This window comes from Spinacia oleracea, chromosome 3 (assembly GCF_020520425.1).
Source record: "Spinacia oleracea cultivar Varoflay chromosome 3, BTI_SOV_V1, whole genome shotgun sequence".
NCBI lineage: Eukaryota > Viridiplantae > Streptophyta > Magnoliopsida > Caryophyllales > Amaranthaceae > Spinacia > Spinacia oleracea.
This window is the reverse complement of record NC_079489.1, coordinates 79,176,573-79,201,343: the sequence shown is the minus strand read 5'-3', so window position 1 is coordinate 79,201,343 and position 24,771 is coordinate 79,176,573. Positions and strand designations below refer to the sequence as shown.

The 24,771-nt window shown below is 36.3% G+C and overlaps 3 protein-coding genes and 2 non-coding genes across 7 annotated transcripts; 2 read left to right on the top strand and 3 right to left on the bottom strand.

Annotated features, from left to right (window-relative positions):
• Nucleotides 1-1,867: 1,867 nt before the first annotated feature.
• LOC110791503 (kinesin-like protein KIN-14E) lies at nt 1,868-13,276 on the top strand. Of its 2 annotated transcripts, none has more exons than XM_021996255.2 (24): nt 1,868-2,219; nt 2,915-3,127; nt 4,043-4,115; nt 4,239-4,370; nt 4,443-4,681; nt 4,784-5,111; nt 7,309-7,408; nt 7,495-7,676; nt 7,781-7,896; nt 8,036-8,138; nt 8,646-8,798; nt 8,891-9,037; nt 9,109-9,321; nt 9,644-9,808; nt 9,899-10,003; nt 10,078-10,218; nt 10,298-10,492; nt 10,642-10,768; nt 10,853-11,055; nt 11,251-11,433; nt 11,550-11,645; nt 11,817-12,014; nt 12,168-12,439; nt 12,618-13,276. In XM_021996255.2, the coding sequence occupies exons 2-24, from the start codon at nt 2,982-2,984 to the stop codon at nt 12,811-12,813; spliced, it is 3,813 nt and encodes a 1,270-aa protein (XP_021851947.1). In that variant the 5' UTR covers nt 1,868-2,219; nt 2,915-2,981; the 3' UTR covers nt 12,814-13,276. The 2 variants fall into 2 exon arrangements, with proteins under 2 accessions (XP_021851947.1, XP_056696492.1); XM_056840514.1 differs by lacking the exon at nt 1,868-2,219 and adding an exon at nt 3,269-3,459 and having other exon boundaries at nt 2,987-3,127.
• A 309-nt stretch (nt 13,277-13,585) lies between these two features.
• Nucleotides 13,586-13,658, bottom strand: TRNAE-CUC (transfer RNA glutamic acid (anticodon CUC)). The gene has a single exon. It is a non-coding gene; the product is annotated as a tRNA-Glu (tRNA).
• A 651-nt stretch (nt 13,659-14,309) lies between these two features.
• On the top strand, nt 14,310-20,042 carry LOC110791502 (2-oxoglutarate-dependent dioxygenase DAO). Its single transcript, XM_021996254.2, has 3 exons — nt 14,310-15,054; nt 19,184-19,499; nt 19,590-20,042. Exons 1-3 carry the CDS (start codon nt 14,726-14,728, stop codon nt 19,836-19,838), a joined length of 894 nt encoding a protein of 297 aa, XP_021851946.1. The 5' UTR covers nt 14,310-14,725; the 3' UTR covers nt 19,839-20,042.
• Nucleotides 18,839-18,912, bottom strand: TRNAE-CUC (transfer RNA glutamic acid (anticodon CUC)). The gene has a single exon. It is a non-coding gene; the product is annotated as a tRNA-Glu (tRNA).
• A 144-nt stretch (nt 20,043-20,186) lies between the features above and the next one.
• Nucleotides 20,187-24,398, bottom strand: LOC110791501 (probable L-type lectin-domain containing receptor kinase S.5). Of its 2 annotated transcripts, XM_021996253.2 has the most exons (3): nt 22,554-24,398; nt 21,395-22,253; nt 20,187-20,393 (listed from the first exon to the last, which is right to left on the bottom strand). In XM_021996253.2, the coding sequence occupies exons 1-2, from the start codon at nt 23,821-23,823 to the stop codon at nt 21,430-21,432; spliced, it is 2,094 nt and encodes a 697-aa protein (XP_021851945.1). In that variant the 5' UTR covers nt 23,824-24,398; the 3' UTR covers nt 20,187-20,393; nt 21,395-21,429. The 2 variants fall into 2 exon arrangements, with proteins under 2 accessions (XP_021851945.1, XP_021851944.1); XM_021996252.2 differs by lacking the exon at nt 20,187-20,393 and having other exon boundaries at nt 21,072-22,253.
• Between the last annotated feature and the right edge of the window lie 373 nt (nt 24,399-24,771).

Genomic DNA, 24,771 nt, shown 5'->3' with positions numbered 1-24,771 from the left:
CCCACAAGTAGTGAAGAAGTCATTCTCGCTTGGTACTCCATGGAGATCAATAATTGAGGATTCTAATGCATACAAGATGCTTGTGTAGTTGAAAATGATGTGTTAAAGGTGGAAACCTTCCTAACACCCGAGCCCCATCCCTGGGCATCTCTCTCTCTCTCTCTCTCTCTCTCTCTCTCTCTCTCTCTCTCTCTCTCTCTCTCTCTCTCTCTCTCTCTCTCTCTCTCTCTCTCTCTCTCTCTCTCTCTCTCTCTCTCTCTCTCTCTCTCCCTCCTTGCTTAGCCCCAGAAAAACTATTATCATTGAATCAATCTTATTCACGATTGACATAGGAATTTCCAATAACTTAAGAAAATGGGATACCATAGAGATAACCAATTTAATAAAGATCAAAGTTTGAGGCTGAGACATTGGAATCACATTCCATTAAGTAGGTAAAGCGACAACCTTATCAATTGGAGAGTTGAATGGCACACGTCGCTTCCTACTAAGTCCATAAAGACCTCTAAGTGAAATTTAAATTGGAAAACTAGTGGCATATGAAGAACCTTATTTAATTGGGAAACTTGTGGCATATGAAGAACTTATTTAAAAGCATGTTGCTCCTATATATTGAAGTATTCAAGCTAAATTTTGCCAAGAACTTCTTAAGATTATCTAACCTTATTATTTGGAGAGTTGAATTGCACATGCACTTCGCTTCTCTTCTAAGTAAATCAGGACCTCCAAGGGAGATCCTTGGGAAACTTATGACATAGGAAAAACTTATGTAAAAGCATGTTGATCAACTGAATTTTACGAAGAGTTTCTTAAGGTTTAACTGTTGACATGTTCATAATTGAGCCTAATTAAATTACCACAAGCCTATTTGGTTGTTTGAAAAAAATAATAGCGTCACAGGCAAAATAATAACTGGAAAATGTGCGGCACTCTCAGTAATATCTTGAATCTTTAAAACAAATGAATATCCTTCCCCTAACTAACCAACGACCTAAAATAACCTTATGAAAAAATACAAGGATATAACGAATCTCCTTGGGGTAAACCACATTTTGTTTTAAATTATGGAGAAACATTTCAATTGGCAATGACCTTTTACGAAACAACTGAAATACATTGTTCGATCAATTAGTCGATCCACAATGACTGAAAAGAATACCCTTGAAGAACTCGTAAAAAAAATTTCATTAGACCCAATTTTACGCTTTGCTCATATCTATTTAAATTGTTGCTAAGCTTGGACTTGTTCCTTTACAAATGTTAATCGTAGACATTAATTCATGGCTTAGAAGGATAATGCAACTCATGTTACGCCATGGGATAAAATCATGTCGCACTTGGCTGATTAAAGAAGGAAGAAGGTTTCAACCGGTTAGCTAGGCCTTTAGAAGCATATTTATACATACTCTGTAGTTGCACAAATTTATAAAACAAATATAATAAACCTCTCTCGTTGAAGCCAACTTAGGAATCATCACAAGTAGAGACTGATTTCAATCTTCTAGTAAATGCCGGGCCAATTGCAAAGAAAAGTTTGAATACTATTGATAAATGGCTTACCAACAATATCCCAGTGATGCTTGACGAATTCAGTTGAAAAATTAGCGTTCTGGGAATTTATCTCCTTTTCGCTCTAATCTACATCGAAGAAAGCAGACTAATAAGGTGGTTACACCTTTTATTAAGAGAGTTTGTACACAAGGTATAATTAAAAGTTTGTTAAGTCGAGAAGAGTATCAACTTAGAGAGGTTTAACTCCCATTTAAGCTCAGAGTTTAATGCAAGTATTAGGGAAATAACGTTTAGTATTACTATTATTATGTCTTAATAAGTTTAAAAATTTGAAGAAACAAAATCCCGAAGATTCCCCATAGGTTGTTGTCCCCCAAACTCCCTTTTTTGTTGTTTCTCTCTCCTCTGCCGTCTGCCGTCTGCCCCAACAAGCAAGCAGTAGTAGTAGCAGACGAAGCAATTTCTCCTGCGCGCAGGAAAAATAAAAACAAGTAAATTCCTTGCCATACTAAATTTATTCACAAAAACTCTCGTGACTGCTTTCAAACTTTTTTATTTTCTCTCTCTTCCGGCGACGATTTCCCCACTAAAAAAGATCCCTCAATTCTCTCTCTAATTTTGTCAATTGCATTTTGCATTTCCCTCTCTCTGTCAAAGCTTCACGCTCTTCTTCTACCTCCACCTCCTGCTTCTGCAATCTTAATTGGGTAATGTACACTTTTTTTTTTTTTTTATCTTCCCTTAGTTTTTTTTTTCATGACACATTTCACATTTGCTCCGGTGTTCTGTGATTATGTCTATCATTTCTTTGTCATTGTAAAGATCTGTTCTTTCTCCCACATTTTTTGATTTAGATTTGTTGTAATTTTCTGGATTCTGGGTGAAAATTACTATTTAATTTATTGCAACCTTTTCTGAGATTTTTTGTTTTTTCCTTTTTATTTTTAGCCCAGCTGGTTTTTTTAATTTTCTGTTGATTCATGAAGGTTCTTTGGTCAATTTATTATGTCTTATTCTGAGCTACTTGTTCATTAGCCTTTGATTTTCTTATATTTTTACCTCTTTTTTTGTGGTCCATGAACATGGTTTAATTACTTACTTTAATTGACGTGGGTTCTTGTTCAGCTATATGGCATTCTCAAATGTATAATTTCATTGATTTTCTTCTCAAATATATGGATAATGAATTTCTTAGGTTAATTTTGGGTCAATTCAATTAGGTATACATTTATTTCTAGCTGATTGAGTTGACTTTGCATATCCCTTATTGAATTACAATGTCCCTTTGTGTGATTGTGTCCCGTGAATGTGTTAATCAATAACTGTTATGCTGCTTGCATTTCGTTTTCTGTCATTTGAGTTGCTGTTCTTATTGAGTTTGTGGGAGTGGCATGTATTATAGGCTGGCAAGGATCTTTCAGTGAGGTGAAGCTTGTGAAGCCTTCAAATGTTTGGGAATTGATTGTGAAATGACGATGGATAGAACATCTGATTTGTCCCAAAGTTCGAGATACTCTTCCATAAGCGCTAATGGGAATGGATCTCCTTCCCACTCAGGTGCCTTCTCCAACGTAGATGATTATGACAGTGATGGTGCATCAAACTTTGCTCCACCGTGAGTTTCTAATTCCTTTGCAGAGAATATGATTTTGTTGTCATATTACAATGTCGATGTTTTACGTTAAATAGGGCATACACTGGTTAGCTGAAAGGCTTAATTACCTGAAGTCCTGAATAAAAAAAGTCAATCATGTAGGATAACGCTGTATGAGCTTGTGTGCTCAAATCACATTTGGGGAGACTGCACACTTCCTTGCTTCAAAGTAAAGAACTCAAGTATTATATCTCCCATAACTAAGTTTCAGGCTAGATCATGTGGAAGTTGGCACCATTTTTCATGCTAAGCTACTCTCTGATACCAAATGTTATTTGTTTGCTGCTGTGAAGGTATAGGTATCAATCTAAATTATATTCGTGGTTTAACTATCTGCCTGATTGATTAAGCTTCAATCATCCTTTTAGTCTTCCAAATGTCATCTTCAGACTCTTGTATTCTCAAGTGAATACTCACACTAGAGTGTCGCCGTCCATACTTCTTTTAATTATTTATACCTGATTGTGTTACCACTTAGCGTGGTGAGTTTGATATCGTAAACGAGAATCCCTTTTTGGTCCTTATGAACTAATTTGCATTACGTTCATGCACTTTTGATTTTGTATGTTTATATTGATCACAATTGCAACCTTTTCTAAAAGATATTGATTAGTTTTGTGACACTATTCAAATGCAACCAAATATTTTGGAAATGAATTGATACTTTAGATTGATTAACCCCCCCCCCCCCCCCCCCCCCCCCCCCCCCCCCCCCCCCTCCCTACCCCCACAAATCAATGCTTAGTATGGCATAAACCTTGAAATCATAACATAGCTTTCTAGTATTCTATCATGTGGGGGATCTTTAAGTTTCTGTACATCACTATGAGGAATTGATCACTGACTCCTGGGTTTTGGTTTTGAACATACTGACAGTACACCAATGACCCTGTCAATGTCCATTCCAGCTGAACTTGCAGGGGCAATTCCCTTAATCAATAAATTTCAGGTGAGAAATAATTCTGTCACTGACATGCTAACTTATTCTTACTTCACAATAATTATACATGGGGTTAAATATAGTTTTATTTACTTTTTTGCCTCGTAATATCCTGAAGCGTGGTTGTTTTAGGTGGAGGGGTTTTTAAGAGCAATGCAGAAACAGATTCAGTCTTCCGGAAAACGTGGCTTTTTCTCTAAGAAACCCTCTGGTCCTCAAAGCAGGGAGAAGTTCACCTTCGAGGATATGCTATGCTTTCAAAAGGTATTCTACTAGTTTTAGTACATTTTATTTTCCCTGTTAATTCCAAACTCAGTTCAAACACAAATTTGACAGGATCCAATCCCAACTTCCTTGCTTAAAATCAATAGCGATTCGGTGACTCGCGCTACAAAACTGTTCCAAACAATATTGAAGTACATGGGAGTTGATTCTTCAGATAGAGTGACTCCAACAAGCTTAGATGAAAGAATTGAACTAATTGGAAAATTGTTTAAGCATACGCTGAAGCGCTCTGAGCTCCGAGATGAACTTTTTGTACAAATCTCAAAGCAAACTAGGAATAACCCAGACAGGTACTAAAGTCTCCGACAAACTGCACTTATATTGACACTATATATTTACGGTAATTTTTTTTATTGTGCGTTGCTTCCGCCCTGAAATTTCTTTCATGACAGACAATATCTGATCAAAGCATGGGAGCTCATCTACCTATGTGCATCTTCGATGCCTCCAACCAAGGAAATCGGTGCATATCTTTCCGAATATGTTCACAATGTTGCATATGGTGTAAACATGGACTCCGACATTCAGATGCTTGCTCAAAATACATTAAATGCTTTAAAAGGTTCTACAAAGGCTGGACCTAGGCATATAATTCCTGGACGAGAAGAGATAGAAGCTCTTTTGACTGGTAAAAAACTTACTACAATAGTGTTCTTCTTGGATGAAACGTTCGAAGAGATCACCTATGACATGTCAACAACTGTAGCAGATGCGGTCGAGGTACGCTTAAAAATCCATTGTACAATTTATTCATGCATTTAGTTATCCACATGTAATTCAAAATAGAAATTTTGAGAGAGAATCTACACCAGTCTTTATTAACATATTGTACTCTTGTGTCTTGTGAGGCATTGTCGTGGTTTCCTTTCGTGAGTTTCCTATACGAAATCTTCATTGCTTATCTCTAGTACTAATTGCTTTCACAGTCATACATGCCTACTCTGCTACCCAATCAACTTGTGAATTATTGTAAATAGAAAAAACAGCTACACATGGAACCACGGGGAGGGTAGTTAAATTATGAAAATGTTAACTAGTGAGTTCCTGCAGTGTATTACTCCCCCCGTCCCTATTTGTTTGCTGTATAATCTATTTGCTCCGTCCCTTAAAGATTGCCCCATTTCTTTATATAGTAACAGGTCCCCACCATTTACCACACTTGCGTACACTCACAAAAGTGAAAAAGACAAAGATACCCCATCTCCTCGCAAAATGTGGCCCAAGCCTTAATAAAGCACCTTTTGCCTATGGGGCAAACAATACGAGAAGGAGGGAATATATATCTAACTACAAAAATTAAAAGGAGTATTCACCCCCTTAAAGACCTAAAGAAAATAAAAGGGAAAATTTAATAAATGCAAACAGATAATTCCTGTAAGAAGCTTTGTTATTATTAAATGCTTGATTTTCCATATGATCCTTGTAAGGGCTGTCCTACTCATGCCATCTACGTCTACTTTATGCTCCTATACTTCTATAACATATGGATTTTGATGAGAAAAAAGTATATTAATTGGCTGGAACAGTACAAAACAAAGAGTGCAAAGCAAATTATACCTCTATCATTCCTTATCATTAAGTTTAATTCAACATCTTCAGGGCATTCCATTTCATTCTCCTAAATCGTATGAATGTGTATCCTTTACAAATACAGCGAAAGTGGTGATCTAACCTGAGCTCCTTTAGATCATTCCTAATTCTACCTATCAACGAGCTTTTCCTCATTCTTCTATACTTTAAAGACACATGTGATGCCCTCTCATTTCAATTGGAACCTCAAATTTATTCCTGGGCCGTATAATTTAAGGTGTCTCAGGATCCAGAAAGAGCAGTGATACAAAATGGATTTAGAATGCAAGTTTTTGAAAATTCCCGAAACATTTATGTATATTTTTAATGAAAATGATTTTGTGAAACCTTAGGTCATGCTTTGTTCACTAAATTATATTATCAAACTTCTTCACTTGGCCAACTTCATCATTTTTTTCTTTCCTACATCATCTTCCATTTGTTATTAGCTTACACAATAATACAGTAAACGGTTTGTATTTGTCCCCCCCTCCCCCATCTCTTTAGCCAAAAGGGGGCAAAAAATTATCGATTCTATTGCATCCACCTCCTAAACTCACTATTGGTTTAGATGACTTGATTTTATAACATCTGATGAATGCAAGGTTTCTTGGGTTGTCGGACATACAAATAATCTCATTCCCTTTTGAAAGTTCATGATGGGGCATTTCTTTGTCCCACTTATTCAATATAAAAGACATTCATCAACATTTGAAAATTTTGGTCCAACTAAATTACTTAAATCCCCTAAAATAGGAATGCTTAAGTGTAAATCAGTCAGAATGTCAGATGTATACGTAGTACATCTTTATGTCTGTAGATTACAGCATATATGCTGCATTAGCATGTGAAATATCAAAATCATTTAAATTTGAATCAATATCTTAAGCAATTCATTATAGATCCTAACTTGTGACTAGATTATTAGCGAGATTAGTGACAATATATGTTATTTCTGCTAATTTTTGTGCTCAGGATTCAGCTACTCTTCTTAAGGTAGGGTAGGGTAGGGTAGGGTTGGGTAGGGTACTAAGGATTCATGTGATGGGTGTTTATTTTTCCCGTATTGCACACCTGACTGCACCCCCTCTCCCCTGTCTTCCCCGGGTGAAAATCTTTGATGATATTCTTTCTGGACCAGCATAGTCTAGTGGCATATGCCTACCTGATTGTCAGTTGGGCTCCTAAAGGGGATTGATTATCCTGGGTGTTTCATTATTCTAGGTGAAGACTGAAGATTTGCATTTAATTTCAATATCTTTTTGTTAGCAACTTAGCATACGTGAGCCGCCAAAATTTTAGGTCTTATGAATGTTGCTGCTACTAACTTTATCCTTGCCATTTTCAGGAACTTGCAGGAATCATCAAACTCTCTGCTTATTCTAGCTTCAGTTTGTTTGAGTTCCGCAAAGTTGTAGCAGGTTCTAAATCAAATGATGCTGGAACTGGTATATATTTGATCTTAGTGATAGCCTTATATGATTTGTTCTCTTCTTAGATGCTGATCTTGCAATATCTTTGTATTGTTACCTAGAGGAGTATATTGGTTTAGATGAAACCAAATATATTGGCGATCTGCTTGCGGATTTCAAGGCAGCTAAAGAGCGTAGTAGAGGGGAAATCTTGCACTGTAAATTGGTTTTTAAGAAAAAGCTATTTCGGGAGTCTGATGAAGCTGTGACTGACCCAATGTTTGTTCAGTTGTCATATGTTCAAGTATGTGACTTGCATCTATCAATAATTTTCAAGATTCTGAGAATCGATTATGTCGATGTACTTTGAGAACTTACATATATTCGTATACAATTTTTTTGCTGCAGCTGCAACATGATTATATAATGGGTAATTATCCTGTTGGAAGAGATGATGCTGCACAGTTGTCGGCTCTGCAGATCTTGGTTGAGATTGGATTTGTTAGTCACCCTGAGTTGTGCACGTGAGTAAATCATCCTTATGAACTTACTACCAAGACATAATTACCAAATATGCTTGAAGTGCTTATTAGTGATTTCTCTTAGGATAAGAATGTTTTATGTATTTAGCAAGCATTGACAGTTTGGTGGGTGTACATGCAGTGATTGGACTTCACTTCTAGAGAGATTCTTACCAAGACAAATTGCAATAACTCGTGGAAAGCAGGACTGGGAGGTGGATATTATTTCTCGATATCTCTTGATGGTAAGAGTCAAAGCTTCAAAATCACTTTTTTATTAGAAAAATAAAGAGCTAATGCTGTGTGAATATAGAACCCCTTTTCACCGAGCATTAAAGAACAGGTAATAGTTTTTGGCCCTTCTATTTAAATTTTTTATTGATGTTAATGCTTCTTCCATTTGGCTTGGACTCTGTTTCTTTTAACTCACACACTCATAGACACACACTTTTGTATAAGTACATATTTAATGATAATTTGCTCCAAAGAATAACAATTTTTTCCATATCAAGCCTTTCAGTAATCTGACTGGTTGGTTTTGCACTTTGGTAGAATTCACTTATCTATGTATTACATATAATCAGAAGGTCAATTTGTTTGGTGATGCACTTTGACAAAAAAAAATGTAGTATGCTGTTCTGAAATCATTCTTATATAATATTGTATGGTGGAATGGATTATGTGATAAAGGATTACTAGAGAAGATTCTATGTTACTGGACACTAAAGTTTAATTATGATGTGTTTTTACAGGATAAGTTGGCCAAGGAAGATGCCAGGCAGCAGTTTTTAAGGATCTTGAGAATGCTTCCCTATGGAAATTCTGTCTTTTTTAGTGTTCGCAAGATTGATGATCCCATTGGCCTTCTACCAGGAAAGGTTATTCTGGGAATTAACAAGCGTGGGGTGCGTCCTTGAAGAATGTTTTTCTATATTGTGTGGTTTATTTGTTTTATTGTTCAAAACACTTAACATATCAATTCTTGTTACCCCTATAGGTTCACTTTTTCCGACCAGTTCCTAAAGAGTATTTGCACTCGGCCGAGCTAAGAGATATTATGCAGTTTGGTAGCAGCAATATTGCAGTGTTTTTTAAAATGAGGGTTGCTGGTGTTCTCCACATCTTCCAATTTGAGACAAAGCAGGTATTTTCCTCTTTGGTGGTTGATGTTTGACTTGGAAGTCTACTGTGCACTAAGTTTCACATATAATTTAGGGTGAAGAAATATGTGTTGCCCTTCAAACGCACATTAATGATGTAATGTTGCGCCGCTACTCCAAAGCAAGAGCTGGTGTCAACAATGCAACAAGTGGAGAAGTTCCCAACAATTCCAAGCCCCTTGCTCCTACTTTTACTGCAGAAGTTTATGAGAAGCAACTTCAAGATTTGTACAAATCTGTTGAAGAATCTCAAAATCAAATTGATCAAGTATGTGATTTCCCTTCATGTTTTTGTTAAAAGTTTCTGTTTATAACTCGTACGGAGTAAAAAAACTTTCTATGCATGTGGTCGTAATGGGAAATGAGGTGGTGACAGTGAAAGAATACAATAGCATTGTTTGTTTTTGTATTTGATTTCTTAGTGTTTTTTTTTACTATGGTTTCTATTTGAAAAATTGTAAAGTGGAGAGCTATTGATTTTGCTGGAGTAGTAGTTCCAAATTTGTCATGACTCTGTTAGTGGTAACCAGTTTTCTCCTCTCCGGTTAGAGGTTGGGCTGGAGATTAATCGATGTACTTGTTCATTTCAGTTGTTGGGAGAACTACAGGAAAAACAAAAGATAGAGGAGAATCTGCAGGAAGAGTTGGATGCCTTGAAAGAGTCCTCAAATACCGAGCAGCAGAATTTGGAAAAGATTATAGATGAACGTGACAGTCTGAGCTCTTTATGTGATGAAAAGGATTCTGCTCTCCAGGTTAGCATTTTGCTTCCTTTACATCTCACTGTCTGCAGATGTAATGAGCTCCTTTTGCTTCATCTTCTGATACGATATTGTACTTTCCAGTCAGCATTGTTGGAAAAAAATAGCCTGGAAGTGAGATTAGCGAAGCTCAATGATCAATTATCTGAGCAAAATGCCAAGAGGGACTTTCCTGGAACAAATAATCAGGTAAACAGGAAACTTGATTTGTACTATTTATAGTATCGCGTAGTGTGCACATCAATATGATCATGTTTGAGCAGGATTTACATAAGATACAAGATGAGTTGAGAGTGCGAAGTGAAGAATTGCATTCTGCTGAAAAAACAGTGAAGAGACTAATAGAGGAGAAGTTATCACTGGAACAAAATATTCGAAAGATTGAAAGGAAACATGCGGAAGAGGTAACATAACACTTCTGGTATTGGTTTTTCATGTCAACTTGTTATTAGACATCATAGTTAAATTGGTGCTGGATTTCAGAATGGCAACGCAGGGAAAGATTTTGAGAAAGAACGCCAAAACTTAAAGCTTCGAATCTCCGAACTTGAAAAGAGGTTGGAGGGACTTAGACGCGATTTAGAGATGGCTGAAACAAAACTTGCAGCCAAGGAGTCAGATTTGTCTGTCTTACAGAATAGTTTAAAGGAGCTAGAAGAATTGAGGGAAATGAAAGCGGTAATGTACAACATTAGATTGTGTATTTGATTTGTTCTCCCAAATGTTTCTAAGATTTCCTTGTTCAACAGTGTCACACATTTTCATAGATCTTTCTCAAGTGTAGTATGTACGTCGCCATTAACCTTTATATTCTTGCTTATTTTCAGGATATTGATAGAAAGAATGAGCAAACTGCATCTATCCTAAAGTTGCAAGCTGCACAACTTGCCGAATTGGAAATGTTATATAAAGAAGAACAATCATTAAGGAAGAGATATTTTAACACAATTGAAGGTTGTTATTTTATGTTAGATTGAAACATCAATTATTCTGCAATAAAAATAAATTCAACTAATTTGTAATCTTACTTTGGTTCAGATATGAAAGGCAAGATTCGAGTCTATTGTCGTGTAAGGCCTTTAAGTGCTAAAGAAAAAGCTGATAAAGACAAGAACATCGTTATCACTTCAGACGAGTTTACGATTGAGCATCCATGGAAAGAAGAGAAAGCTAAGCAACATATCTATGATCATGTTTTCGATGGAAATGCAACCCAAGAAGATGTTTTTGAGGATACTAGGGTAAGTTTTGGTTAGTTAATTGAACTTTATGTGTTCAGTGTCATTCATTATTTGTATTTTCCACTTATCATTTACAATCTTGTGAGGTTATCCCAGATTGACTGAGTGTGCTATTTGTTTTATGAAAGAGTGGGTTTATGTAATCTTTCATTTCTCTAGTCTTTTTGTTACTTATGTTTGTTTATATATATGCAGTATTTAGTGCAATCTGCTGTTGATGGATTTAATGTCTGCATATTTGCTTATGGTCAAACTGGTTCCGGAAAGACATATACGATTTACGGAACAGAAAGTGATCCTGGACTTACACCACGTGCCACTTCGGAACTTTTTAAGGTTCTGAAAAGAGACAACAAGAAGTTCTCATTTTCATTAAAGGTACTTTTACCTTATTATGGTATTTTGATCACCAGTTTGATCAATCTATTTGTAAATTTGTGTATGTTGTCAAAAAATAATTTTATCATTACCAAAATAATATATGAATTGTGTAGGCCTACATGTTGGAGTTATATCAAGATACGTTAATGGATCTTCTAGTACAAAAAAATGCAAAGCGGATGAAACTAGAGATCAAGAAAGATTCTAAGGTGATTGTTTTGATTAAACTCCACTTACCATTGTTTTCTCATTTCTTTTTATTATTTTTGTTTTAAGCCATGTATGGTTCTATCGTGACTCCAATAATATATTGAATTACAATATTTTCGCACTTTAACATATTAACAATACCATTGCTAATAGTTTTGACATTGGTGTAGGGAATGGTAAATGTTGAAAATGTGACAGTTGTACATGTCTCAACATATGAGGATTTGAGAAGTGTTATTCAGAAAGGATCCGAGCAAAGACATATATCAGGGACCCAAATGAATGAGCAAAGTTCGAGATCTCATCTTATACTTTCGATTATCATCGAAAGTACTAATCTTCAAACGCAGTCGGTAGCTAGAGGAAAGGTAATGCAATTAGCTAACATCAGTATGCATGAGTAAATTGCATAGAATGCTAGCGATTGAAACTCACCGTGGTTTTTTCCCATTTAAAAGCTAAAGTGATTTTTTCTAATGTAATATTTTTATATTATTTAATGAGTTGTACAACACTTGCAGTTAAGTTTTGTTGATCTTGCTGGGTCTGAAAGAGTGAAGAAGTCCGGGTCAGCGGGTAGTCAACTTAAAGAAGCGCAAAGCATCAACAAGTCACTTTCAGCTCTTGGAGATGTTATTAGTGCGTTATCAACCGGCGGACAACATATACCTTACAGGAATCACAAGCTTACAATGTTGATGAGTGATTCACTTGGTGGCAACGCAAAGACTCTGATGTTTGTAAATGTCTCACCCGCTGAATCAAATTTGGATGAGACTTACAATTCACTAACGTATGTTCCAATATTCCACTATCCTTCCATAGTTGGTTTATACTCCATCTGAACATTTGCATATTTATTTTTAATAAAAAAAGTCTTAATCTTTGAGCATGCTTTAGTTATTAAAATGTCATTTGATTACGACTTGGTATATGTTAAAAATAATTCTCACGGTATATTTGAATTTTAGGTATGCATCGAGAGTTCGATCCATTGTAAATGATCCTAACAAAAATGTTGCCTCAAAAGAGGTAGCAAGATTGAAGAAACTTGTTGGTTATTGGAAAGAGCAAGCAGGTAGAAGAGGGGATGACGAAGATCTTGAGGAGATCCAAGATGAAAGGCCTCAACCAAGAGATAGATCAGATGGCCGTCATTCCATGTAAGTTGTACATGTTGTTACCTTGAAGATAATCAAGTGTTGAATTTTCCTCCCTCGGCTGTGCTTTTGGAGTGCTTTGGGTTTCATCTTTTGTGGCGGTCTGAGTCTGACCGATGCCACTGAACCATCTCAGTCTAGGTTCTCTGTACTCTGTACTTCAGTCTATTCTACTGGCAAGGGATGATGGATGATCATCAAACTGTATAGGCAGAAATATGAAATGTGTATATCTTTATTTTTTTATATTTTTTTATTTAATTTCTAATTTGTACCCTTTTACCTTTAAAATGATTAGATCTTGGTTACAGTAGGGAAGCCTCAGCTTTCAGTTTCGATGTTACTCAGAAAATGTTTACATTTAGGATGAGTAGGAGCTTGGTTACACCTTTACTACCTGGCAAACCAAGGTTGTTCTTGTTTGTCTATATTCAGCTCTACTTTGAGGATTTTCATTCCTCGTTTTGAAAGGGATAACCATCATCATATTCATATATACTGATGATGTTAATGTCGAATCTTTAAGCAAAAATACATGAATGTTTTGTACATTTTCTTGGTCTCACACTTGAACTCATGCATTCTTCTGTCTCGGTCTCTACCATTTGCTAGCCTCAGCTACAAGTTTAAATTAGCAATGCCAATACCAATATTTAATTTTTAAATCAAGGAGACCATTTTTCAAAGGAACAAATTTGCTGTATGACAGACCCAAAAATATTTAATAGGGGGGAAAGAAATTTTGAAAAAGGACTAGAAAGATTTGCAAAAGCAAAAAATTCCGTTGCCGGGACTTGAACCCGGGTCTCTCGGGTGAGAGCCGAGTATCCTGACCAACTAGACTACAACGGATTAGTTGTTAGGTACTAGACTACAACGGATTAGTTGTTAGGTACAGACATTGAAAGCATTTAATAAAATTTGTGTTTTTCAGCTGGGTAAGACCAAAATGTTGTCCATATATCTTTCTGTTTTTCTTTTAAATTGTTGGGTTGAGATTTCTTCTAAAACTGCTGGCAACTTTTTTTTTAAATATTTTTATGTTTACTTTATGAGATTGAATATGAATACTAGAACAATGAAAAAATGATACTTTTTTAAAAAAAAGTAATGATACTTGTTTTAGAAGAAATGATACTTGTTTTAAAAGTAATGATACTTGTTTTTTAAGAAATGATACTTTTCTCTCTCTACACTTTGTATTTTCTTTCTCTACTGTCATCTACTTCTCTTTGTATTTTTTTTTCTCATTCTCTCTCTACTTCTTTTCTCAGTCTTATTTTTGTGTTCTAATTGTTGTGTTTTGTCATTTAGTGTTTTGTATTTATCTATTACCTTTGTCCCTGTTTTGTCATGTTGTAGGGTGTGTTTTACCATATTGTGAAGTGATATGTGTCGTCACTTGCCACACATATCTGATATCCACCTCTCCAACCTCTGTTTCTGACTGCATTGAAATCAAATGTAGTTGAATGCTAATTTGGATGGACTCCACTTGAACTATATTCCGAAAATGACCTCTATCGAACAAGATTCGACCCAACTCGACCTAAATAACCCGTTTGCCATCTCATAATAACAATAAAAGTCAATGTAGCATACAGTGGAATGCGACAACTTGCAGGTTGTGAAGTTGATTACTGGTAAGCATAGGGATGGAACTTGCTTGGGCCTAATAGTAAAAGAAATTTCCTCAATTGCATACGGGAAATACTGTAGAAGATAAGAGTCCATCACGCAAATCCAAATCTGAGTAGTGAGTAGTGAGCAGTGAATCATTGGCTCACTGGTAGGAACATCTGACTGTATTTACCTTAAATATACTCAATCTACACAATCTCCTTCAAAATCTCATAAAAATCTAACCTTATTACAATCACAAAGTAACCAAACATACAAGAAAAAATTAGAGTGAGAAAATGGAAGGGGAAATCCCAGTAGTAGACTTAGAGCAAATTGAAGGGAAGTCGGAGAAATTAAGGGAAATATGTGAAAAATTGGGTTGTTTGAGAGTGATAAATCATGGGGTACCCTTAAAATTAATGGCAGAGATGAAATCTGTGTCAAGACAATTGCTTGATCTTCCTGATGAGATCAAACGGCGGAACGTGGATGTGATTCCAGGAAGCGGGTACATGGCTCCATCTGATAAGAATCCACTTTATGAAGCTTTAGGACTTTTTGATGTTGCTTCTTCTGTCTCTGTCTCTACCTTTTGCTCTCGCCTACAAGCTTCTCCCTACCAAAGGTATTCCTCACTAATTCTCTGTTTTTTTTTAAAAAAATAAATAAATTGTGGCAGCCATTAGATATTGTTTTTTGTGATAATAAGAGTATTTTCAATAGTAAGCTAATTTGACAATTAGCTTGTTATGCCACATGAGATTTTAAGTTATTTCATTATCTAGCTAATTTGTTCTCCAATAGTTAGCAACTAGCTTGTTATTTAAACTAGGTTTTGAGCCCGTTTAAAGAACAGACGGTTGTATATTGGTTGTTCAGATGTCTTTTGAAGTTTTACTTGTGATTGTTGGTAACATATGAATTAAATAGAGGTGTAATTTAGAGGTTGGAATGATGAATAAATATTGGATGTTAAAGTGGTGGAGTGGAAGAGACCAATGAGTATAATAAACTATTAATAACTTGATGTTGAATAAGGAAAATGAAGTGGAAGAGGCATTAGAAGTTGTAAAACATAGAAACAATAAAGAAAAATTGAAAAAAACAACAAAACAAAATGATGGATGAAAAGAGAGATGCCACATGGCTTCTAATAATGAAATGCTACATGCTTCTAATTACCTATGGTTTTCCTTTTTAAATACTACTCCCTCCGTCCCTTAATACTCGACCCGGTTTGACCGGCACAGAGTTTAAGGGACTTGAATTGACTTATTAGTTTAATAGATAGTGGGGTATATTTTAATGTAGTTAGTGGGAAATGTGTAAAGGGGTAGAGTATGAGTTGAATTTTTTATTATTTTTTGTATGGAGTAGGGGGTAGGTGGGTTAATAAGGGGGAGTGAGAAATAATATAATATTTGTTAAATATTTCCATTTTTAGAAACATGTCAAGTATTAAGGGACGGCCCGATAAGGAAAACAGGTCAAGTATTAAGGGACGGAGGGAGTAGGAATAGATAGATTGGTTCTACTTGTTCCACTTGTCAATTTATTATTTGGAACATTTGAAAGCTAGTTGTAATTTGCTTAGCCAAACTAATTTATTATTTCACTCCAATGGTCTAGCTATTACCTTAAAACTTTTATAAATTTCAAGCTAGTCCTTAGCTACAACCATTGAGGATGCTCTAAAAGGTGTTGTACGCACAAGTAGGGATGACAATAGATCGGACTCGGGTCGGATGTAGGAAACTCCAAATCTCATCCATTTAAAATTCGGACTCCAAATGCATCCATATCCAAATCCATTAAAATTCGGACTCCAAATGCATCCATATCCAAATCCATTTAAAATTCGGACTCCAAAATTGCATCCATACCTATATCCATCTCCATAACCATATCCAAATTCGAATCATGCGTTAACTTTACTTACATAGAACTTGTATTTTTTTACATTCTAAAATAAATTAGAAATCCTATTTCTCATTTGCCAAAATCTAATGAGTTTCTAATAAATTAATAAATTAATAAATTAAATATATTAGATTAAATTGGGAACTTCCTTTTTTTTAAAAAAAGTTATGTACGAAAAATAATACTCCCTCCGTAGTTATTTAAGAGATACACTTGGTTGGACACGAGTATTAAGAAAAAGAATTGAATGAAATAAAGTAATAAAGCAAGTGGGGTTGGGTAGATATTTTAATAAGTAAAACAAGTGGGGACCATGTCATTTTATGGGATGGGGGTGGGGATGGGGTGTAGATACATTATTTAATTAGATGGTGGGGTTGATAAGTTACTAAAAATGGCAAGTGTATCTCTTAAATAAATACGGCCGGAAAAGGCAAGTGTATCCCTTAAATAAATACGGAGGAATACACTTTAAAATAACTTCGGGTCGGATTTGGACTCGAATTCGGACTCGGGTCGGAGTCTCTGCAGACTCCATATCCGATCCATATCCATTCGGATTCAGATATTTTTAATCGGATTCAGATTCAGACTTTTTTTTCGGATCAGATTTTTCCTTCGGATCGGGTCGGACTCGGTTCAGATTCGGATGTAATTGCCATCCCTACGCACAATGTTAAACAAAAAATATATTGTACACCTAAATAATTTTTAACCAATTTTTTATAATTTGTATATTATAAAAAAAAGTTGATAGATAAATCTTTTAAAGGGTTAAATGATTAATTTTATACATTATGAGTGAGAATGAAGAAATAACTTTTGTTAAAATGAAATTTTTAATCACTAAAGAGTAGATAACTTTTACATATATAAAAGTAACTTTTAAGTATTTTGAGTTAACTTTATTTCGGTGTACAATAAATCACTCGTAAATAAGAATTTGTGATAAAATAATATTTTCTGCGATTGTTGAATTTCATTTGGTACCAAACAACATAGTTTGGTAAACATATGGTGGTTGCATTTTGTCATATGATACCAGACAACATAGTTTGGTAATCACAAGTCAAACGTGGTTGCATTTTCATTTGGTACCGTATAATGTAGTTTGGTATTTATAAATCGGTAAGTGTTTATTTTGGGTGTGCCAAACTCATTAAATGAGTTAAGGTTACCATTTTAACCTTAGAGCAAGATTAAGGAGGTCTTGTTTTAAGATTTTCTTCATATGCCAAAATGCCATGTCAGCATTTCACTATTACTAAATAACTAAATTATTATTAAGACTCCTTATTCAATCAAATTTAGCTAGTTACCCTTCAAACTTACTTAAAACTTGTATATTTATGCGACATTTACTATTTTATTCAACTCACATAAGGAGTCTTAGTGAAGTCTTAGTTTTTCAAGACTCGGTTTAAGACTTTGTTAAGATTCATCCAATTCAATGTTACAACTCAAGTCTTAAGATATAGGGCTGATCATGCTCTTAGTATTGTCTTTGTGAATGCTATTTATTACTCCCTCCGTCCCGGAATACTCGACCCGGTTTGACCGGCACAGAGTTTAAGGGACTTGAATTGACTTATTTAATTTAATAGGTAGTAGTTGATAGTGGGGTATTATTTTAATGTAGTTAGTGGGAGGTGGGTTAAGAAGTGGGGTTGGGGAAGAGTAGGGGTTGAATTTTTAATTATTTTTTGTATGGAGTAGGGGGTAGGTGGGTTAATAGGGGTGGAGTGAGAAATAATATAATATTGTTAGAATATTTCCATTTTTAGAAACAGGTCAAGTATTAAGGGACGGCCCGATAAGGAAAACAGGTCAAGTATTCCAGAACGGAGGGAGTATAGTCTAAGACTTTTTTGGTTTTCTGATCAAATTAGACACAAGTTACTCAATATAACCTTTTAAAGTACTAACATATATATATATATATATATATCACTCCTTTTATAAATACCAACAACGCAAATAGCTCATATTGATATTTCTTAACAGTCCAATATCACACTAATGGTACCAATATCAAATTAATAAGTACAATTAAAAAGTCATTTACATTTATTTTGAAAATACACCGCTTTGACATAGACTTTTTTTCTCAGGAATTTTCTAATTTTAACTTATCATGGATGATGACATACTCGCATATGTTTTTGTCTTGATTTAATTGTTATACTTCGTATTATTGTTTCAAATTAGAATATATTGACATGATTACTGACTTTTTGGACTGGGGGAGTATAGATTACCATAAAGTATTTTGGCTTAGTGACTTACAGAACGGGATTCTTGGAGCTAATTTTCTTAAATCAAAATTTTATTAGTTCGGCTTTACTCCGTATTAGTTAATTTTCTTGATAAACAAATAAAATACTAGAACATATTACATGCTCTTGTGTACTAGCTCTGAATTATTACGAGTATCACATCTTGTAACAAAATGTGCTGTAAAAGAAAACTTACTTAAAAACAAAACATTTTTCCGTTGCCGGGACTTGAACCCGGGTTCTCTCGGGTGAGAGCCGAGTATCCTGACCAACTAGACTACAACGGAAGATTGATACTATTTTACATTGGAAGTTAATAATTCTGTACATTTGAATTTGTCACATTAGAAAGGAATTGATCGAGTTCGTGAGCTACTTGAGCTCGGGTTAGCTTAATGTCAATTAGACCTCTTAAGTCAAGTATGATCATGGATTGAGTTGAATAGATCTAAACTTGCTTCGTGGATATTACAGACTTGCCTATTGTTAGCATTGCACGTCAAAAAATGATTTTGGGATTTACGAAGTTGTTTACTTAAAGCTAAGATTTTTCAACAGGGAGATAATTGAGAAATATGCTGAAGCAATATACAAGTCTGCAATAGATATTGCAAGCAAGATGGCAACAAGCTTGGGTTTGAAAGGTTACAGTTTCGAAAGTTGGCCTTGTCAGTTCAGAATCAACAAATACAGCTTCACCCCAGAAGCTATAGGATCCTCAGGCGTACAGATCCACACAGACTCTGGATTTCTTACTATACTACAAGATGATGAAGATCTTGGCGGTCTTGAAATTATGAATGAGTCGGGAGTATTCGTTGCTGTTGATCCATTGCCAGGAACACTCGTTGTCAATCTTGGAGACATTGCTGTAGTAAGTAATTAAACTTATCCCTGCTTTCACTTTCGTTTTATGTTTTTACTGATAAACCTGACCAGTGATTGTTGATACTGACTGTGAAAGCCATGGAGCAATGGGATTCTTCGCAATGTGCAGCATCGAGTTCTATGCAAGGGTGCTGGTATACGTATGTCTATTGCAACATTTCTTTCACCACCACCCGATCAAATTATCGAAGCAGATCCAGAGTTTGTTGATGCTAACCACCCTCGCCTTTATGCTCCCATCACGTATGGAGAGTTAAGGAAGCTTCGCTTTGCAAATAAGCTGCATTCTGGTGAAAGTTTACAACTCATTCGGCTTGATAATTAGATATTTAGATCCTACAGAATATTCTAAGTTTGCTACAATTACACAAGGACCTTCCTCCCAAGAATAAAACACCAATCAAACCTTTGTTTTAAATTTTTAAGTGTATTTTTCAAATGAGAGTTGTTACAGGATCTTATATCACTTGAAGATGATATTTCATATTGACAAAAATGATATTTAACATTCATTTTGGAACTTAATCCATTGATGTAGTGGGTTATTACTACCTTAATCATACTTGGATTAGGGTCGACGTGAATGGTTTAGGGTCTCTTGCTCCTCAACCTAGATCTTGGGCTTGAGCCATGGATATGGAAAAAACTCAGCGGGGAGGAATGCTACCCATCGAGGTACCCATGCAAACTCTCCCGAGAGAGATTATTCCATTCGACGAAACGGTTGGAACTCCTCGCAGTAGAACCAAAATAAATAAATAAAGACTTTCGTCGCTAATAATAAACTTTCTCCTAAAATCCAAAGGTTGAGGGTTCTGCTTCTCTGCTCTTGTTCTACATCATGCTTCTTGGTTTAGTTCTTGTTGAACAGATAATGACTCTGAAAGAATAAAATATAGAGAATTAACAATTAACTATGATTACTTGAGCTTCTAATTTGTCTTCGTCAACGGAGGAACTTTATTTTAATCAGTCAAACATGCATATAATCCAATTAAGTGACCAGATAAAATTTTGCTAATTACTTGATATTGATCATTAACGACTCTATTAATTTAATTGAAGATGACTTAACAATTTGACCGGTCGACTCAAATTATTGAGCTATTTAATAACAATGTTGTCCTTGTCAAAATTCAAAGTAACATAGTCATCATTTGTTTCTTATTCGCACTTGTGTCTATCCTCCTTTTAGTTAGAAAGAACGTTGTATAATGAAAAGATTTTTTAATTTTTTGTTAATTTTTTTTATATATAAGCTAATTAAATAATATTATGTAAAAGTAGAAAAGGAAATTAAATCTCGTTTGCAAGAATATTAGCTTGACTCACTCGCCGTCGCTCCACCTTGTAAACATGCTTACCTACGATCTTGTTTCTTCTAAGGTCCATCTAATATGCATTTCCTATAAAACTTCAAAAGCTAATTGCACCAGTTGCTAAGAATCAATAAGAATAGTAGCATTTTCCAACTTGCCTGCTGCGCCAATCTCATACCGGTATAATGAAGATAATGAAATGCTAGATGAGTGAGTTCTGTAAATTATATACTCCGAAGTTGGTATGAAATAATCAACTTTCTTCAAAAACATCGTTAATCGGCCTGGTAAATAACTGCCTACACATAACAGTCCAACACACAGGAATACAAGTACTCCGTACAACTAAAGAAACAATCAAACTATGATTTACAGAGGTCATCCATCCCCTTTCCCATGTACAAATTAAGTGGAAAGTAAAATAAAAATAAAAAATAGGACACAAATTACAAGTGCTAAAGACTTGAACTATAATTCTAAGCAAAACTTTTCATATAAAAGGACAGAAAAGTTACGAGGAAGAAGGGAAAAAAAAGACAGCAGGACAGCAGGAATGCCTTACACTTGTTGCTGCTGTTAACTGATCCGATATTCCTGTCATGCAAAGGAGAATCCACTACCACTGTGTGGACTTACAGAACAGGGAGTCCAACTGGATAAATCGTATTGTGATGATGTGATAGTGGTCTCGGCTGTTGTGCCTGAGGTGGTGCCGTCCATAGGTCCCATTGCTGGCCACACGAAAGATGGCTTGAAAGGCGGGACTAAAGGCACAGGCACTGTCCCTGACAGTATCTGCTTGATCACTTGTGTCTTAGGTCTCTCAGCAGCCATCGGGTGAGAACATGCCAAACCTAGCAGCAAAACCCTTTCTGCTTCCTCAGCTACATACTCCTTTCCCAACCTCTCATCAATTGCTCCAAGTATGTTTCCATCTCTGTGCATTGACCATACCCAGTCAACTGTACACTGATATCCGCCCTTCTTTGTCCAAGGGCGTAACCCACAAGCCACCTCAAGAAGGACTGCCCCAAGGCCGAAGATATCAGACTCCCTCGTGGCCTTGCCTGTGTGGAAGCATTCAGGAGCAATGTACCCCATTGTGCCATGCACACCTTCCTCCATCTCCGCATATGAGGTTTTTTCATGGTCTAATGCACGAGCTAACCCAAAATCACCAAGACGGGCATTGAAGTGGGTATCCAGCATCACATTGCTTGCCTTAAGGTCCCGATGTATCACCTTATCATCATACTCATTGTGGAGGTAATGAAGAGCAGAGGCTACCCCCTTCAGAGCCTTAAACCGGAGTTCCCAACTCAAGGGCTTCTTGTCATCTGCGCAGAATATGTGCTTGTCTAGACTGCCGTTGGGCATGTATTCGTACACTAGGAGGAGTGTCCCATTTTGGTGGCACCATCCTGAGACAACATATCAAGTTTATTTGACGAGATTAAGGTTATATACAAGTATTAACAAATCGTTCCAATTCATAGTTGAAAACAACAAAGACATTTTCTCCATACAAAACTAATCTTTGTTCATAATCATAACTCGTAGTTGTTCAGCTAGCATAGCAATCGTAAAAGTACGAAAGCCAAATAGTAAAGTACCAAGTGTCCCCAATTAATAAGCCCCCTACAAAAGGTCATATTCGAACCACAACTAGCACAATTAATACACCAAGGAATAAAATGATTGAATCGAATCAGAAAACATACCAAGTAATTTGACGAGATTTCGGTGGCGCAACCTATTAATAATAGTAAGCTCAGCCAAGAAATCATCCTTGCTCTTAATCTCATCCCTCGAAAACTTCTTCACCGCAACTTCATCTACAGTTTCCACCGGCAACAACCCTTTATACACCGTCCCATAACCACCTTGTCCCAACTTATTTTTCTCGTCGAAATTACCCGTCGCTTTTTTCAATTCCTTGAAATCGAACTCCCTCGGCATACCCGGCAAGCTTTTCAAAGCTCCCAGTATGTTGGGGTCCGACATCGATCTTCGCGACCTTTTATTCCAAAAATACACTCCTATTCCGGCGCATAGTAATAGTATTCCCATCACCGGAATCACCACGGCCAGGATGATAGTTAATTTTCCGACGCCGGGATCTTTGATCATTTCAACGGTAATATTCCAGCTCAGAACGCAGTGCAGCTCAGCGATGTCGTCTCCAGTTGACGCGGAAAACCCGAAGTAAGATACCGGGTTGACAATCTCACTCAGATCGATGCCGGAGACGTTCATGACCGGCGTTTCAGGCATACGCGCTACCGCTTGCTGGTCGTGCAGGTCGGTCATGTAAACCGTGAGCGATTTTCTCTCCCCTCCGTCGTAAAATATCCACACCTTGTGAAACACTGTCCCGAGTGGAGCTAGGGTGATGTTAAAATCGGAGAGAGAAACTGTGTGGTTAGATCTGATGGAATTGATGTCGAGTCCAATATGGTTGTTATCGGGGTCGTAAGGGCCGTTCTGGACGGTGTCAAACTCGACGGCGAAGAGCCTATTGCTAGCGTTTCCGTCGGAGGAGGCATTGGTTAAACCGAGAAACTCGGCGGAGCTGGAAGGAGGGACGGCGAGGTCAGGGGCTATGATGAAGGCGACACCTTCGCCAGGGCTAGTAAAGGGGGTGCCGTCAGTGTTGTTGACGCGGAAGATATTGATGAGGAAAGTTGTGTTGAATGAGGCAACACGGTTATTGTTTTGGCCTTGCGATTCCCATAAATGGAAAGGTTGTTTGAAGAGAACACGGCCGGAGCGGTTAGTTAAGGAGAAATTGCCGGCGGAGTCAGGGGTGACTTGTAGAGCGCCGTTGCTAATCATGGCCGGAGATTGGACTTCGAAGGTATCATAGTATGTTTGGTTAAAGGGGAAACCAAAGGTGTGGGAGGAAACTTTTACTGCGGCGGCTGAGGAGGAGGCTGAGAAAAAGAGGAAGGCCAGGAGAGAGAAAATAAGGGTGGCTGCCGGTGAAATCATATTTCAGTGGAGGAGGGAAATGCTGAAAGGGGGGAGATTAGAGGGTTATGAAGGTGGGTTTTTAGTAATTAAATTAAAAGAGGGGTGAATTGAAATTCGGTGATTGGTATAAGTGTAATTGTTTAATACAGTAGAAGATGGAGAAGAAAGATGACAAAATGGTGATGATTTTGTGTGTTAATTTAAGTAGTAGTATGTTTTTAGAGAGGGTATAAAGGTTTTAATTTTCCAGCAAAGAAGGCAAGTTGCAGCAGCCAGCAATGTAGGAGCATCTTTTCTTTTCTATATTATCCCTTTTCTTTTCTTACTGGTAATAACCATAACCACCGAGTTATGTTACTAGGGGTGGACACGAGCCGAACCGAGCTGAATTTTAATGAGCTCGGTTTGATTTGGTTAATTTTTCCCGAGTTTGAACTTGAGCTCGAACTTACCTTGAGCTAAAAAATCCTTATCGAGCCAGGCTTGATAAGAATCCTTCGAGTTTGAACCGAGTTTCGAGCTAGTTCGAGCCTTGATTTGATAATCTGATAAACCATATTCTACTAACAATTACAATAATGTTACTAATAATTTTCTTATTATAATAGTGTTTTTCTTAGACAAGTTATGTAAAATTTTGGGAAATTGCTAAAAGAGACCTTTTATAGTCCAGATTTTGCGAAAATGGACATTTTAATTTTTTTTTTATTTTTTTTTTGTGAAAACATACCTAAACGCAAAAATTATTTGCGAAAGAAAAAAAAAAAATTTCCGGCATTGACTCATCGATTCCGGCGTTGAACGTGATAGTCACGTGTTCCCTCATTTCACTAGCTGCACCCATTTTCCTCCAAAAATTGTTGGGTATATAAACACCTTATAAAAAAAATCGCAAAATTTTCATCCCCCCTCTTCTTCCTCCCCAAATCAACGCTCGAAATTTTTTCGATTCCCTCTGCAAATTAA